At 39.5% G+C, this 15,219-nt stretch overlaps 1 protein-coding gene across 3 annotated transcripts in view; it reads left to right on the plus strand.

Annotated features, from left to right (window-relative positions):
- The first annotated feature begins 1,071 nt into the window (after positions 1 to 1,071).
- The window catches only part of SLC25A17 (solute carrier family 25 member 17), a 37,895-nt gene continuing 23,747 nt past the window's right edge, over positions 1,072 to 15,219 (plus strand). The window contains exons 1-2 of one of the 3 annotated variants that reach the window (XM_027594462.1): positions 1,124 to 1,248; positions 10,236 to 10,382. Coding sequence is in view for 1 of the 3 variants with exons in the window: in XM_027594461.1 (XP_027450262.1) it covers positions 1,195 to 1,248 (54 nt within the window). In the remaining 2 variants the exon portion in view is untranslated. Of the gene's footprint in view, positions 1,249 to 1,693; positions 1,784 to 10,235; positions 10,383 to 15,219 lie in introns of all 3 variants that reach the window. The other 2 variants (XM_027594463.1, XM_027594461.1) reach the window with 2 other exon arrangements.

Below are 15,219 nucleotides of genomic sequence, written 5' to 3' on the forward strand. Positions count from 1 at the left end.
AACATTGTTAGGGCCCTCTCCTGAGCAGTAAATATAATGGGCATAATAAAGCACGGAGCAGGCATGTAGTAAGCACTCAGGAATTATCACAGGGTGTATTGTAAGGGGAACCTGGAGGAGACATACGGCAATGGCACTCCAGTAGAGTGAAGTTGGAGTCCTGAGACCTTGGGTCTCACAGTATGATCTAGGCTATAGGTTGGAAGTGGTTTCTCCAGTTCTTTGTAGTACAATTGGTTCTTCACTTTAGAAGATGTGAAGATTTAAGTACGTCTACATAAATTAGCTTTTGTAATCCTTACAGCAACGGAGTTGTATTTTAACACCGTCACTTAAAACCTGGGCGCCTGGGTGGAGCAGTAGGTTGGGCGACCAACTTTTAGTGTAGGGTGGTGAGATCGAGTCCCAGCCCCATAGGGCTCTGCTCAGCAGAGTCGGCTTGAGATTCTCCCTCTCCCTCTGCACCTCCCGCTCGTGCTCTCTCAAGTAAACCTTAAAAAGGGGGGGGAGAAAAACCAAAGGAGTTAAATGACTTTCCTAGTTGCTAACAAGTATAATACTGCGGGCTGTGGGGCTTCTGTGGGTCCAGTCCCGGGATATGGCTGCCTTGGATCACTTTGATCTCAAGTTCCATTTCGTCTACCACACGCGGGGAGAAACTTGCCCAGTTAACGTTTCCTTTCGGGTAAAATGTGACTTTAAAAATACTGTCGAGACAAAACAGGCGTTAACTTGCAAAGAAGCAGGAAGATTTGAGTCCCCATCTTGCCAGTTACCAGCCTGTCTTAGGGAAGGTGGCCATCTAGGCCTTCCTAAATCCCAATGTCGAAGCACAACCCGTCAGGTCCCCGAACTCCAGAGGGTACTCCGGTCAGACCCAGGAGGCGGCTACGTGCTCTCTGTCAGGCTCTTCCGCGTGGTTGGGCCAGCACTTCTCTCCCCCCGCCCACGCATGCCCCGAGGGCCAATCAGAGCCAAGGGACTTTCCCAGGCCCGCCTTTCTCCTCTTCCAGCCCCTGCGGCCTCTGCCTGGGAGACCGGGCGCCCTACGACCCGGAAGTGGTTGTTCTGGAGGAGGCGGGCCTGAGGAGGTGGGGTCTGTGACGCTCACGCCCCGGGCTCTGGCGCTTCTTTACTCTCCGCTAGCTGCGACCTGAGGGAAAAGTGTTGCTAGGTCTGTGGGGAGCCACAGCAATGCCCTCCGTGCTGTCCTACGAAAGCCTGGTCCACGCTGTGGCCGGAGCCGTGGTGAGGCGGGGTCTTCACGCCCGGGGCCACTGCGGGGTGTGGGGCTTCTGTGGGTCCAGTCCCGGGATATGGCTGGGGGATGGGGATGAGAGGGAGATGGTGGGTTGGTATCTGCAGTCGTGACTGTGGGACAGGGAGGAATGAGACGTAGTCGAGAAGGTGCTGGAACGATTTGGGGTGAGGGCCAGCACACCCTTCGCCGCTGTTTTGAGCTCTTAGAAAATATCTGGGATGTAGACAGCGACGATCCCACATACCCACAGAGAGCCTGGAAGAAAATAATTGCCGTTTTCTTTGCCTTCTGAAATTTAAAGACCAATCACCTCCCTTAAAGGCCGCCACAGACACAAACTTTGTTTCACTGGGCCGGAGGAAAACGTAGATGAGAAGCTGTGTTACTTAGTCACGCGCTTCCCTATAGCCGATTTTCATACCCTTGCTGCAGACAGGTGACAGTACTTAGGATATCTCTGGCCAATATTGGCAGAAGATACTTTTTTTTTTTAATCAAGATGCGAGTTGCTGTCTACCACAGGTATGGTTTGCTCTGTGAGGTATGTGCGTGGGTCTTGGGTTTGTGGATGTCTCAGTTCCATTTGACCCCACTCCCTTTTCCTTGACATTTTCCACTCTTGGCTTGGGTAACTTCCTCCTCTGGTGGTCCTCTTAACTCTCTGACTGCCCTTTCTCATATCCTTCTCCAGCTGTCAAGATGCACGTTTAGCAGTTGGAATCACTGGGACTTCAGAGGCATATCCGAGTCGTTTCCTTTTAGCCAGCAGAACTTCACTGAGAGCTCCTCCGTGCTCACTAAGCAGGGATGAACCCCAACTCTATCATTTGTTAGATTGTAAATTTCATTTCCTAACCTCTAAAGTAGGAGTGTTGAAACCTACGTCCCAGATTTGTTTTTAGAGTTAATTGACAAAATACGTCATGGAAGTGCCTGATTCAGGAGTCTTGGTTCATTTAATTAAACCAGAACAGCCTTTCGGCCAGTACAAAGGCGGTGAAATGGAAGCTTGCTTGACATCATCTAGGATGGTCATGGAAGCCTATGTGTCTGGAGTGGAGGGATTAAAGAGGCAGAAAGGCTTCAGGGGACCAAACTATATCAGACTTTAATTCTGAGTAGGAAAGAAAGCTAGCTAACTTTTGGAGGTCTTGAGCATCCAGCAACTTGATGATTTTTACATTTTAAACATGATCACCCTGGCTGCTCTGATGAGAGTAAACGGTAAGGGAGTAAAGGTGGAAGTAGGGAAATTGTCAGGGGGCTGTTACGTCATCTCAAGCAAAAGATGATGGTGGCTTGGACTAAGATAGTAGCGTGGAGGTGGTTAGAAGTGATCATTAACCTGGAATATAGTTATAAGATAGAGTCGCCAGGATTTGATGGTGGGTTGGATATGGGGTATAATAGATTGAGGGTTGGTTGACTCCCCAAGAGTTTTTGGCTTGAGCAACTGGAAACATTTACATTTACTGAGATAATGAAGACTATAACTGAGCAGGTCTGGGAGAAAGATTAGTTTTGGATTAGTTCAGTTTGAAATGCCATGAGACTGGATAAGTGTGGACTGAGAAAAGTCTGGAAGAGTGAGTGAGCATGCCAACATTAAGAGATTTCAGAAGTGAGATAGCACCTGCAAAGGAGACTAAGGAAGGGCCTATTGGGTAGGAGGAAAACTAAGAATGTGGTGTTCTGAAAGTCACACGGAGAACGGTAAAGATCAACTGGGTCAAATAAGAAGTGAGAATTAGCCATTGGATTTATTAACTTGTTTCTCAATATGATAAATTCATTGGCTAATTGACAAGTCACATTTTGGTAGATGGTGTAGTGAATAGTTGAAGTGCATCTTAGGAAGAATGGGAAGATGGGAAGTGTTTGTTTTCCTTTCTATCAATAAATGCCATTCATTCAGCACCTGTACAGAGTGCTTTCTATGTGCCGTGTAGTGTTCTAGGTGCTAGAAATATATTGGAAAACAAAGTCATTTTATTCATGAAGAGTGCATTTGATGGGGAAGTCAGACAGTAATTGATTAAACAATAAATAAATTATTTTTGATAGTATTAAGTGCTATAAAGAAAAGTGTTGGCAGACTTTTTCTGTAAGAAGGTAGTTGGTAAATATTTTAGATTTTGTGTACAGTCTGGTGCAGCTACTCAGCATGGCCATGATAGTGTGAAAGTAGCCATTGACAATAAGTAAATGAGTGGAGCTGAGTTCCAAAAAAAATCCTGTTTACAAAACCAGACAGTGGTTTGGATTTGGCTCTTGGGCCATAGTTTTCTGAGCCTTACTATAGAGAGTGACTGTAGGTAGAGGTAATATATTTCCATGTAACCTACAAAGACATTTCTGTATTTTTCTCTCATTAATTTTTTTTTTTTAAGATTCTGTTTATTTGAGAGAGACAGAGAGAACGAGTGGTGAGGAGGGGCGGGGGGGGAGAGAGAGAGAGAGAGAGAGAGAGAGAGAGAGAAGCAGACTCCCTGCTGAGCAGGAAGCCTGGTGTGGGCCTAGATCCCAGGACCTAGAGATCATGACCTGAGCCGAAGGCAGATGCTTAACCAACTGAGCCACCCAGGTACCCCATCTCTTGTTAAAGTTATGCTTGAAATTATGCACCCTGAATTTGTTATGGTTTTTCTTTCTTCCATAAGCTGCATTAGATTATCTAATAGATATGCTTTTTAAGAATTTTTTTTCTCAGGGCGCCTGGGTGGCTCAGTCGTTAAGTGTCTGCCTTTGGCTCAGGTCATGACCTCAGGGTCCTGGGATCGAGCCCCGCATTGGGCTCCCTGCTCAGCGGGAAGCCTGCTTCTCCCTCTCACTCCCCTTGCTTGTGTTCCTTCTCTCTCTGTGTCTCTTTCTGTCAAATAAAGTCTTTAAAAAAAAAAAAGAATTTTTTTTTTCTCATGCTTCCCCTCAGGGCAGTAATGTTCCTAGCACATATCTGAGAAGTTGCATTATGTTTTTTTTTTTTTAAAGATTTTATTTATTTATTAGAGAGCGAGCGAGAGAGAGAAACAGCATGAGAGGGGAGAGGGTCAGAGGGAGAAGCAGGCTCCCCGCTGAGCCTGGAGCCCGATGCAGGACTCGATCCCAGGACTCAGGGATCATGACCTGAGCCGAAGGCAGTTGCTTAACCAACTGAGCCACCCAGGCACCCTGCATTGTGTTTTTGTTAATTTTTTTTTTTTGAACTATTATGCTGAAGAATGTTCTCAAACTTTTTTTTTTGCAAACCTCATGTTAAACCATGTAACGTAGGCCTTTCTTCTGGTTGCTACCAAAGGAAAAAAATTTCACCACAAAAATGTCACTACAGTTGATAAGAAAAATGGCATTGCTTTTAATGCTATAGTCTTGTCATGGCTCGTGTTTAATTAAATGTCCTGAGCATAGTGTTCAACCAAAGCTTTGAGATGATCAAGGAGTCGGCTTAGCATAGTGGTTAAGAGTACTTGAGTGCCTGAGTGCCTGATCTGAGCTAGGCATCCTGGGTCAGAATCCTGGCTCTGCCTCTCAATAGCTGCATGACTTCTGTATAAACTCCAAGCAAGCCTGCCTAGAGTAGTTGCTTCTCCCCAAAGGATTGTTGGGTCATTGCTTAAGATGTTGATTTACAACCTTTTTGAGTAGACATGTTTCATGTTTGCTTATTTGCTTCCAAGTTCTACATTTTCACATCAAGTGTGGTGTTGTACACATACACACATTTAAAAATTAAAATAAACTGATTTTGAGTGTTTTGTGGCACACCTTGGGGTAACTGCAGATAATCTCAAGTATTTGAAAATTAGAATTGTACTATTTCAGGAGAATGCTATAGCTCTAATGGATGATTATTATATGATATATTTAATGGCCTCATTCATAAATATTTCTCAAAATTTTGAGTATAATTAGGTTTATAATTTTATATTTTGAGTTCTCATTAGATTAGTTTTGAAAGGTAGATTCTATTTGTAGAAATGTACAGTTGTCATTAAAAGAAATTTTATTAATCTACAATTTGAAAAGTGTAATTGGTTAGAATTGCCTAAGTGGGATTTAGACACTGAAACAGATTTTGGAATTGTAATCCTAATAATTAATCAGGGAACTTCTTTTCTCTCTATAGTTAATTTTAATTTTTTTTTGTTTTTTAATTGCATAATTTATGTTTAGAGTAGGAGTTTGCTAGGCAAAATGAAACAGGAGGGTAATAAGAGACTTTTAGACACAAAAAGCATGGGCAAAGGTCCTCATATGTAAATCAGCATGTGGAGAACTTCAAGTTAGTTCTGACATAGCTGGTATAAAAGATGAGAGACGAGTAGAAGCCTATGTAGTTGGGGAATCTCATACTGTGCAAAGAAATTTGGTTTAAATTTTATCAGAAACAGTGTTTGTCAGAATTGGTTGTGTCTTCCTCATTGTGTTTTCTCTGTGTTTATATACAAGTAAGTATTTACAAATAAATTTTTTGTTTATATAACTGGTATTATAGAGTTTAATATCCTGGGGGTTTTGGTGTGTTTGTTTCAGAATATAAAGCATTTCCCCATGTATATCAATTAGGGTTCTCTGGTTGCAAGCTGGAGAAACAGACTTCAGGTGATTTAACAAAACAAAAGTTTACTGGCAGGCTCTTTGGGAGCTTCCAGTGAGATCAGTGAGGAGGCTGAAGACGTGAGGTAGGAAAGAACCAACATACTCCACCGGAGTTTTCCTCACCTCATATGGCCAGTTGTAGATTCACAGCAAAATTGAGAGTGTTGGACACCACTAATGGAATCAGTGTATTTTGTCCCTCTACAGGATTCTGCTCAAGATTTAAAGTCATGGGAGAGTCCCTGTTAGACATGCTCAAGGTTCTGTGCCCAGTCCTTGACTGCATCAGGTGGGAATAGTGTCTCTCAAAAGAAGCCTTCCAGGACTCTTCAGCTAGTGTGGTGGAGGGTGGGCACCTCAATTTACCATCCTGCCGAAATTGTACATAGTGGGATGAGGTAGAGAAGATCAGGCTGCCCTTAGGAAGAAGGAATGATGCCATGTGGCTCAAAACATCAGATATCCACTATGTCATGTCATTAAAAAGATTTCAAAATGTATTGTTTTTTTAATACAAAATATTCTATCATATGAGTATTCCATAATTTATTTATGGACATATACATCATTTCTAACTTTTCACTGGTAAACAGTGCAATGTAAATGTTAATGTGGCCTCCCACACCCCGTTATGGAGAATCTATGGACTTGCTTAGTTAAGTGATTTCCCTAATGTCATTCATTAGAAACAAAAACCTCGGGGCACCTAGGTGGTTCAGTAGTTAAGCATCTGCCTTCCGCTTAAGTCATGATCCCAGGGTTCTGGGATCGAGCCGCGCATCATCCTGCTCAGTGGGAAGCCTGCTTCTCCCTCTCCCACTCCCCCTGCTTGTGTTCCCTCTCTCTCTGTGTATCTTTGTGTCAAATAAATAAATAAAATTAAAAAAAACCAAAAACCTCTATTTCCAGATTCAGTTTAGTTAACTCAGATTTTAATTTGTAAAATGTCTATAACCTCACAGGGTTTTGTGAATATTAATTAAATAATGTAAGTAAAACAGCTTTTATGGTATCTGACACATAAAAGGGGCTCAATAAATGGAAGCTATTAATCATTTTGTGCACAATTACATTTTCTAATTTTCTGTGCATCCTAAGTTGATTTAGTGAATTTGATGTTATATTTAATAGTAGTATTTAGTACTTAGAATTCCCTAACTTCTTTTTTTTAAAAGATTTTATTTTTTTAAATAATCTCTACACCAAATGTGGGGCATGAACTCACAACCCTGAGATCAAGAGTCACATACTCTACCAACTGAGCCAGCCAGGCACCCCTAGAATTACCTTACCTCTTAACCCCCTCTCACATCTGTTAACAACTCTGACCACTCAAGTGGTTAAAAGTATGGGCTCTGAAACCAGACTGCCTGAGCTCCAACTCTGCCATTTACCATCTGTGTGACTTTGGGCATGTTTCTCAACCTCTCTTTGCCTCAGTTTCTTCATCTGTAAAAAGGGGAAAATAATAATACCCACCTCAGGGTTGTTTCTGAGGCTTTTGGACAAGTATCTTTATTCTCACACAGAGACAGGAAAGTGGAAACAGGGATGTTAAATGACTTCCAGGGTTACCAGTGAGTTGGTTATAGGCACAGGGCCAGAATCCAGGTCTCCCCTCTCTGCTACTCTGTCTTCTCTCTGCTGTGCTTAGGTGCCTTCTCTTCCACTCTTCTTGTTCCATTCCTTTGTGTATTTCAAAACCAGACTCTGAATATCCTTAGATGATCAGAAAACAAGTGACAAATATTAAGTATACACGTGTATAAACAAACTAGAGGCACTTGGACACTGATTGTTTATTGGGAGTATTTTAAACTACAGTTCTAACAATGTATATGTTCAGTTCTCTTTGAAAGGGTTTTCCTTTCCACAGCTGATTCATCCAGACCCAGAGTTTAAATCTAGTTGCTCAGATTCCCCATAGAATTAACTTAGGTTGATGTACATCTGAGGGCATTATGTTACTTTGGTTTAAACATCTCAAAAAGTGGTGATTGGAGTAAGTCTTTGTTGTATTATCTTTACTTCCTAGCCTGCTGTTTTACTTCATTTGGGCTTCTGCTAAATTATGATTGAATTATTATGTAGCTTTTAGTCTTTAAGACTTCATTGCCTCACTACCTCCCATCCAAAATATATCTTTATTTCTTAGTAAACCTTTTTTTTTAAGACTTAATTTTTTAGAGCAGTTTTAGATTCACAGCAAAATTGAGAGTGGTGCATTTGTTACAATTGATGAACCTGCATTGACCTATCATAATCATCCAAAGTCCATAGTGTATATTAGTGTATATTCACTCTTGATTTTTTACGTTGTATGGGTTTGACAGTGTGTAATGACATGAAACCAGCATGATAGTATCATGTGGAGTACTTTCACTGCCCTAAAAATCCTGTGTGCTCTCCCTGTTTATCCCTCCTGACCTCCTTAATAAACTTTTTTTGCTAACGAGGTCACTTCCTTTCACTTCTCCTAATCTTAAAGGTTCTTATGCAGTCTTTATTGGGATTCTTTTTCTAACTTTACTTGGCTGCTTTATGCTCGAGTCAGAAAAAGGTTAAAGGAAATTGTATTGTCATACATATAATGGTCTATAACTTTATTTTTTAAATAAATATGGTTTAATAGCTGCAAAGAAGTTTTGGAGTAAAACTTAATTATCCATGTCATCTTGGGTCATTTATGTTTTCTTCTGAACCTGAGTTTTCTGAGCTATAAAATGGGGACAATAACACTTCACTTACTGGGGTCTCCTGGTAACACTTGTGGAGCACCTAGTGCAGTGCCTGGAAAAGTGTAATAAGGCCATAATTTATTTATTTTTCAGATATATCCTTGCAGATACAGTATTTGTACTCAGTTTCAGAAATTCAAAAGAACTGAAATTTTTTTCTCACCTCATATGGCCACCTCTACCCATTCACTTGTAGCAAATGATCTCACCTTTTATTCTCTAGATAAAATGGGGGCTACTGGGATGAGCTTTCTCACTTTTCCATTTTTTCTGATTACAGAGTCAATTGCAGTTGTACCCATGTTTCCTATATTCTGCTGGCCTCAGGAAAAACAGATGCATCCAGTCTCTGCTATCTTTGATCTTGATCTTCCCCCCTCACCCCATCCCCAAATATCTTTTAGAACTTTGTTCCATTAATTTTCACCTCTTTCCTATAGCTTTAACTTTTCTCCAGTGTTTGCTTCCCTTCAGCCCCCAAACATTTTAGCCCTGTCCTGTCATACCAGTCTGGTCTGGAGACTGCCTTTTTCTTAGCTGCTGCTGGTTCTCCTAAGTTTACTTAAAGGATATTCTGTACCTGTTGAATTTGCTTAAAACTATTGTATCTCTAGGCGTCTAAGTGTGAGAGTTAGCTTGATGGCTTTATCAAGGGAAAGACTTCTGTTAACTCTGATTAGGTGAATAACATTTTTGAATATCAATGCCTCGGTAAGTAGCTTTCAATATTTGGAATTTCTTTGCTTAAGATCTACAGCTGGAAATGTATTTTAGTTATTTTTCTTTCTTCCTTTTTAAAATAACCCTTCTATCTGGTAATGCCATGTACTCCATGAGGAGAAACCATAAACTGATTTCAGTGGTGCTGTGACTCAACCACCATTTCTAGACTCCTCTCTGGAAATTGACTTTGGAACTGGCGTTGCATTTTTTGACTGTGTTTCACCCTTCAGTGGTGAATTAACATTTTGGAAATGGTTGACTTTGGTGATTTGGTTGGTAAGCTAACCCAAACACATTGTACTTAGAGGCATGATACTCTGCTTCTGTATTTATGCATGTCTTTTTTTTTTTTTAAGATTTTATTTATTTGAGAGAGAGAGAGAGAATGAGAGATAGAAAGCACGAGAGGGAAGAGGGTCAGAGGGAGAAGCAGACTCCCTGCTGAGCAGGAAGCCCGATGCGGGACTCGATCCCGGGACTCCAGGATCATGACCTGAGCCGAAGGCAGTCGCTTAACCAACTGAGCCACCCAGGCGCCCTATGCATGTCTTTTAATGAGATACCTGTGTAGAAAAGATCTAAATTCAGATTTCTGGCTTTTTTCCTTCCTGATTTTGTCATTTTCCTAATTTTCGTTCCCAGGGTAAAATAGTAGCTATTTTATGTCTGTTTTGATTTTCTTTAGTTTACTAAATTTTATAAATTTTTCAGAGGCAAGGTATTAAGTTAGAATTTCACTTGTTAAATATCCAGGGAACATAAACAAGTGGTGTTAGACACGTTGAAGTAATAGATTCGAAATGTGAAGTAATAGAATTCGAAATGTGAACCTGCCCTTATACAATCACCCAGTAAGCCTGGAATCCCAAAGAAATATGCTGTAGAGGTGAATGGAAAATGATCTTACTCTTCTGCAGGAATATCAGCTATCTCCAGCCTTGGCACTGAGAAATCACCACTGAGATTTTGAAGCCACAAACTCTCTCTTAGGTTGCAGCCTGAATTCTCACTACTTGCATCATTTGAAAACCTGAAGTGAATAATTTAACTTGGAATGATTCCAGGTTGGTGGGACCCCAGAGTGTCTGGCAGAAATACTTTCCAGAACTACTCATTTTTAGAAGGTTTAAAAGAATGCCCAAAAATAAAATTCTAAGGGAAATGAGCAGTTCAGTCCAAACTAACTAAACTCACAGAGAAACAAGGCATTGTGAACAAGAACAGTGGCATACAACTGCAACAATCAGAAAATGGAATTTTCAGTCACAATCTTAAAAAGCTATTTAGTATGTATAAGGAAATAAAAGAAAGGCTAGAAAATATGCATGAGGAACAAGAAACTTAAGATTGGCTGAGCGTATTTGAAAGTTAACCTAATAGACTATCTAGAAATGAAAAGTAAAATAACTGAAATTTGAAAGTGAATGCATGATAGTCATGGGAATACTGAAAACTTATTTAAACAAAAATCATAGCTCTTAGGAAGGTAGGACAAGAAGGCAGAGGAGAATGTAACAGAGCTAAATTCTCACCCTCCATAATATAAAACAAATAATGTCTAAAACTGATAAATCAGAAGATAACAGGATATTTTTTAATTATAGAGAGATGGGTAGATATCAAAAGAAACAGCTAAAAGAAGCTACAATAATTGCCTCTGGGAGGAACCCTGGGTAAAATGGAGAGGAGTGGGCAGGAACTACTATATTTTGTCATTTAATATTACATGACTTTTTAAAACTATGTGTGCATCTTTTGATAAAATAAAAATTTAAAGCTAAAATAATTAGTGCATAGCTGTAAATTAATAATTGAAGCTGAGTGATGGATTCAAATTCAAAACATGTTTTCAATATATTAGACACAACTGAAGATGGAATTAGTGAGCGGAAGGATAGCTGACACCTAATGATCATTCGCAATGATGGTAGTCAGAAAATTGTGTTTTCTTCATTTTGCTGAGAGAAAATACATCTTCCTAGAATGCTATACCCAGTGAAAATCTTTAACACATACATGAAATAGAGACATTTACAGACCATTAAAAACAGTTTGCCACTAGCAAGATCCTCATGAGAAATTCTGAAGGATGTTCTTCATACAGAAGGCAAGTGATGCTAGATGGAAAGTATGAGATGGAAGAAAGGATGAAGAGTAGAAAAAGTGGTAAACATTGCATTTGTCTAAATCTAAATAACTTTATCAAATAATAAATTAACTGTTGTGTGGGCATTGAAAAAGAAGCAAAAGAAGTTAGAATTAAAGCAGATAACAGTAGCATGAAGGTGAGTGGGAGTGAATGGAATTAAATTGTTGTTTGGGAGGAGGACAAACCTATTGAATGTTTTTAGCATTGGTAAGTTAGGAATGTATGTTGCAATTACTAGGTAGCTTGTAAAATTTTATCATGAAATAACGAATAAACAGCAGAAGTAAAATTAATTAAAAAAAAAACCCCTAGTCAAAGAAAGCAGAACAGCGCAGAAAAAGCAGCATAGAGTATGTATGACACATAGCACAAAGTAAGATGGCAGCTTTAAATCCAAATACATGTTAGTGAACTAAATGCTTTGGTTAAAAGAGAATGCACTAGATTGTTTTTTTTTTTTAAAGGGAGAAATGCTATTTATAAAAGATGTGTCTAAAAGAAAAGGATACAGAAAGTTCAAAAGTAAAAATGTGAAAAAAGACCTATCAGACAAATACTAACCAAAATAGAGCTATCAACATCAGACAAAAAGACTTTATAGTAATGGCGTCATAGAGGGAAAAAGGCTCAATATGTCAGGAAAATAAAACAGTTTTAAGTTTGCGTTCATCTAATGACAGTCTCGAAATATTTACTTTTTAAAAGATTTTATTTATTTGAGGGGGGGGGGAGGGTCAGAGGAAGAAGCAGACTCCCTGCCGAGCAGGGAGCCCCATGTGGGACTCAATCCTGCGACTCCAGGATCATGACCTGAGCCCAGAGCAGTTGCTTAACCAACCGAGCCACCCAGGCACCCCTCAAAATATTTAAAGCAAAAATTTAAGAAGAAATATACCAACATCAAAATGGAAGATTTTAATATATCTCTCAGTAATTGATAGAACAAGTTGTGAGGGGAGCTATGAAAATAAAGAATTGAATAATGTATTTAACAAACTTGACCTAATAGACATACACAACATTGTACCAAACAACTACAGAATACACATTCTTTTCAAGCCAAACATGGAAAAGTTATCAAAAGTGACCATTTACTTGACTGTAAAGCAAAACTTAAATTTTGAAAAAGTTTTGAAATAGAATGAAACAAAATGAATTCTTTTTTTTTTTTAAAGGGAGATCCCTGAGCCAAAGGCAGACGCTTAACGACTGAGCCACCCAGGTGCCCCTCACAAAATGAATTCTTAAACCACAGTGCAGGGGATTGAGCCCCATGTCAGGCTCCCTGCTCAGCGGGAAGCCTGCTTCTCCCTCTCACACTCCCCCTGCTTGTGTTCCCTCTCTCGCTGTCTCTGTCAAATAAATAAATAAAATCTAAAAAAAAAAAAACACCACTGCAATTAAGTAGCAATCAATAACAAAAAGGTAATTAAAAAAAACAACATGTTTGTTTGGAAATTAAATACATTTCTGAAACATCTATGGGTTAATGAAGAAATCATAATGGAAATCAGAAAATATAGAAGAAAGACAAAATTAATGAGCTATACATCCATCTCAAGAAGTTAAAGTATCAAAATTAGCCCAAAGAAAGGAAAAGGAAGGTAATAAAACAAAAAAATTACTGAAATCTTTTCAGTAATTATTTGTTGAGAGTGAAGATTTGACTATAAAAACAAAACAGTATGTAATCCTATATTTTTGGTAAAATAATGACCCCACCCACCCCTAAATGTTACAATTATTATTGCCTCAAAGGTGAGGAAATATTTTATATTTCAGTGACTCCCAAATCTACATTTCTATCCCAGAATCTCTGTATCTTCAGACTACTATCTGGCTACCTGCTGGACATCTTCAAGTAGAAGTCCTCGAGGCACTTAAAATTCAGCTAGTTGAAAGCCAAAATCATCTTCTGACGCAGAATTGCTCTTCCTGCAGTGTTTACCTACGTTATGACCATACTATATCCCTGGTTCTTTAAGCCAGAAACTTGGGTGCCCTGCTTGAAGTTCCTCTTCTTCCTCTCCCCACATCTGTCTAATCAGTCACTAGAATGTTCCTTATTCTACTTAGCAAAAAAGCCTTTGATTTGATCCCTGCTTACCCCTAAAGACATTCATTCCACTCTTGATTTTGCTGTCTGTATTGCCAGTAATAGCTCTTGAATTTCCAGAATGTTCAGCTCCCTTCCAGACTTAGACTTACTTCCCCTTTCAGCATCCTATCATATGTTCTTTAGGAGCTATCTAGTATCCCTGTCAAAAAAAACAAGTATCTAATAAATGATTAGCTCTGAGGTGTTAATTATAGGCTACATTTGTTGTTCTTAGAGTTATTTGCTTTTTAAAGAATTTCCTGGAGGGGATAGTGACCAGCCCAAAGGTAGTTGGTGTTTTCAGTTGCTTATGTCACGCTGGTATAATGCTAGTTGAAAGGGATATTAGAAGTGAATGTGTAAATAATTGTGTTTTTTTAAGATTTTATTTATTTGAGAGAGACAGAGAGAGCACGAGCAGGGAGGAGAGGGAGAAGTGGGCTCCCCGCTGATCAGGGAGCCCAGCAGGGGGCTTGATCCTAGAACCCTGGGATCATGACCTGAGCCTAAGGCAGAGGCTTAACCAACTGAGCCACCCAGGCACCCCAATAATTTGTTAACAATGTACGGTTTTCAAATTTAATGGCATGTTTATAACAGCAGTTCTCAAACTTTTTGGTCTCAGGATTTCTTTATACTCTTAAAAATTGTCACAGATTCTGAAGAGCTTTTGTTTATGTGGTTGTAACTATCAGTATTTATTAGAAGTTAAAATTGAGAAAGCATTAACATTTATTTATTGTTTACAACATTAAACCTGTTACATGTTAACATATGTAACATTTAAAAAAACATTTTCCCCAAAGTAATAAGAGTGACATTGTTTTATATTTTTGCAAACCTTTCTCATGTTTGACTTAAGATAGCTGGATCCTTGTATCTGCTTCTGCATCAGTCTGTGACAGTATCACATATCATGTACCCTCTGGAAAACTTCATTACCTGCTATGAGAAAATGAGAATGAAAAAGGCAAAAACTGTGATAGTATTCTTACGAAAATAGTTTTAATCCTGCAGACCGCTGCAAAGGGTTTGGGGACTTTGAAGGAGACCCAGACAATACTTTGAGAATCTCTTGGCTATATGCTCTTGTATTCTGATGTCTTTAGAGTGTATTTGCTTTTTCCCCACTTCAAAACTAAAACTAACACGTGCTTGTTGTTAAAAAAAAAAAGTAATAATTATATGGAGAGTCATAACGAGGGAAATAGGGCCACCTTTAATTCCTTTCCTCTCTTTACCTATTCACTGTTAAGGTTTATGTGTGTGATTTTCCCAGATTTGAGTGTGTGTGTTTGTACTGTGTACACTTTGTAAGTGGAAGAGAAGAGTCAAGATAAAAGACTGAAACAAGATTGAGAACAGGTAGAACAGTGAACAGTAGAACTAGGAGTCTGAGAGCTCTGGGTTCTAACTCCACCTCTGCCCATCAGGCTTTGGGCAGACCTCTTCACTACCCTGGCTCAGACTCCTTCGTTCTCAGGTGAAGGGAGTCCACCGCAAGATGATTCCTTCCTTCCTTCCTTCCTTCCTTCCTTCCTTCCTTCCTTCCTTCCTTCCTCCCTCCCTCCCTCCCTCCCTCCCTCCCTCCCTCCCTCCCTCCCTCCCTCTCTCTTTCTTTCGATTTTATTTATTTATTTGACAGAGAGAGACA

Source organism: Zalophus californianus, chromosome 9 (assembly GCF_009762305.2).
Source record: "Zalophus californianus isolate mZalCal1 chromosome 9, mZalCal1.pri.v2, whole genome shotgun sequence".
NCBI lineage: Eukaryota > Metazoa > Chordata > Mammalia > Carnivora > Otariidae > Zalophus > Zalophus californianus.